Source organism: Notothenia coriiceps, unplaced genomic scaffold, assembly GCF_000735185.1.
Source record: "Notothenia coriiceps isolate Sejong01 unplaced genomic scaffold, NC01 NC01_scaffold00011246, whole genome shotgun sequence".
NCBI lineage: Eukaryota > Metazoa > Chordata > Actinopteri > Perciformes > Nototheniidae > Notothenia > Notothenia coriiceps.
The window spans coordinates 1-1,812 of record NW_011343947.1 but is presented as its reverse complement, the minus strand read 5'-3'; the positions used below and the strand labels follow the sequence as shown (position 1 = coordinate 1,812).

The following is a 1,812-nucleotide window of genomic DNA, read 5'->3' as shown; positions in this document are numbered from 1 at the left end:
TGTTGCTTCAAATAATCCTTCTGCATCCAGTATGTGACACTGTGAGTGTTGCACGGCCAGATACGGCTCAGCTGACTCAGATAAGGAGATGATACATTATGATGTGATATGCCGTGGACTGTACTTAATGTTACTCTGATCCGGTTACTTATGTTGTGGCAGATATTTAAGTAAGCTTTCTTAACGCTAATGTTCTAATAGTCAGATTGCTCTGAAGATGGGAGGTGATATTCTATTAATGTTCACGTTCACACAGTCGCTGATTTCTGCCGGCCGTCTTTCCTGCAACGGCAGCTTTTCTGTATTTCCTTTCTCCTGTAATATGACTTGATCGCTTTAAACTCCGCACACTGAGCTCTGATTGGTCAGCAGGCAGTGCTTTCACTGAGTTGAGCTCTTAGCCTGCAACCTAACCTGCTCCGGGGCAGGTTAGCCGCTCAGCATCAGTTACCATGGAGATCTAGCCCGCTAAGAAGAGAACCAGCTTCGTAGGACCGGAAACCCAGAGTTTACCTGAAGTTAGCCGCTAAGAGAACATCCTGCTTCGTAGTACACCCCCCAGGTCTCTGCTGTGATGTTCCATGTTGTTGTTTGTTTCTCATGTGTGTTGATGTGTGTCTGTTGATGTTACACATGGAGCTGCTGTGATGACAGGAGCATTTCAGACTGGCCATTAAAGTGTTATCGTATCGTATATCGTATTCCCGTCTGTTGGGGCTTTAAACATGAACGCTCTTCTGCCAATAGATTTGTTTGCAGAGATTTGTACTTACTTCCATCATGCCGACGCTCTCGCTGATGGTCACCTGCGGCTCCTCGAAGGTAAAGATCCCAGCGTGGTCGTCATCAAATACCGTGACGGTGGCCGAGCACGGCAAACCTAGCCCGGCGAGGGCGTCCACGTGGTTGTTCCCGCCCGGTGATATCACCCTCACATTGCTGAGGTGAACCAAGAAGTGTTCGTCTTCCTCAAAGATGTCGTCGTCGATGATCTCGATACGGATCTCCTTCTCCGTCTCCCCGGGTTTGAACACGATAGTCCCTTCGGTGAATCTGTAATCTGACCCTGCGTTCGCGGTGCCGTCTTCTGTTCGGTAATCCACGCAGACGGTGTTCCCGGGATCTCCTCCGCGACGCACAACGTTCAGAGCGACGCTGCCGCAGTTCTCCAGACACCGGTAGGTGCCGGGGTCGAAGAACAGCTTGGAGGAGAAGTCGTTGGGGACGATTTCGGAGCAGATGTCGTGTTGATTCACCCTCTTGGCCTAAGATAAGGTAAGATATACAGAGATGGCAAGATTACACCCATCCATTACTCAGGTAGAAGTACAGATACTGGTGTTTAAAAATACTCTGGTGAAAGTAGAAGTACTGACTAAACTTCTTTACTCAAGTGAAAGTAAAGAGGCTTTGAAATGTCCTTCAGTAAAAAGTACCCATAACTAGCAGCTGTTTTAAAGAGTACCTGACCTCCCTTTATATTAATAGAACAATAATGTCATTGTTAGCTAATGAATGTTTCCATGGTGACCAACGGCAACATGACAACGTTTTCATTGGTCCCTCTTCTTTAGAGAAGACCAGGAAATGATGGATACACGGATCGTGTTCAAATCAATAGGCACGCAATGACTCTAAATAATAATGATCACGCCACCAAACACACATTCAGACTAAAGGAACCAGCCTGTTTGGAAAATGAGAGAAGTAGAAAGTAAAGGTATTTGAGTTCAACATGTAAGAAGTAGAAAGTACAGGTATTTGAGTTCAACATGTAAGAAGTAGAAAGTACAGGTATTTGAGTTCAACATG

General features: G+C 46.0%; 1 protein-coding gene across 1 annotated transcript; it reads right to left on the bottom strand.

The window, feature by feature from the left end:
• Positions 1 to 773: 773 nt before the first annotated feature.
• LOC104946644 (sodium/calcium exchanger 1-like) lies at positions 774 to 1,265 on the bottom strand (the record flags this gene model as incomplete). Its single annotated transcript, XM_010772520.1, has 1 exon — positions 774 to 1,265. A coding segment is annotated over one exon (492 nt), but the record flags the coding sequence as incomplete, so codon positions are not given.
• Positions 1,266 to 1,812: the final 547 nt, after the last annotated feature.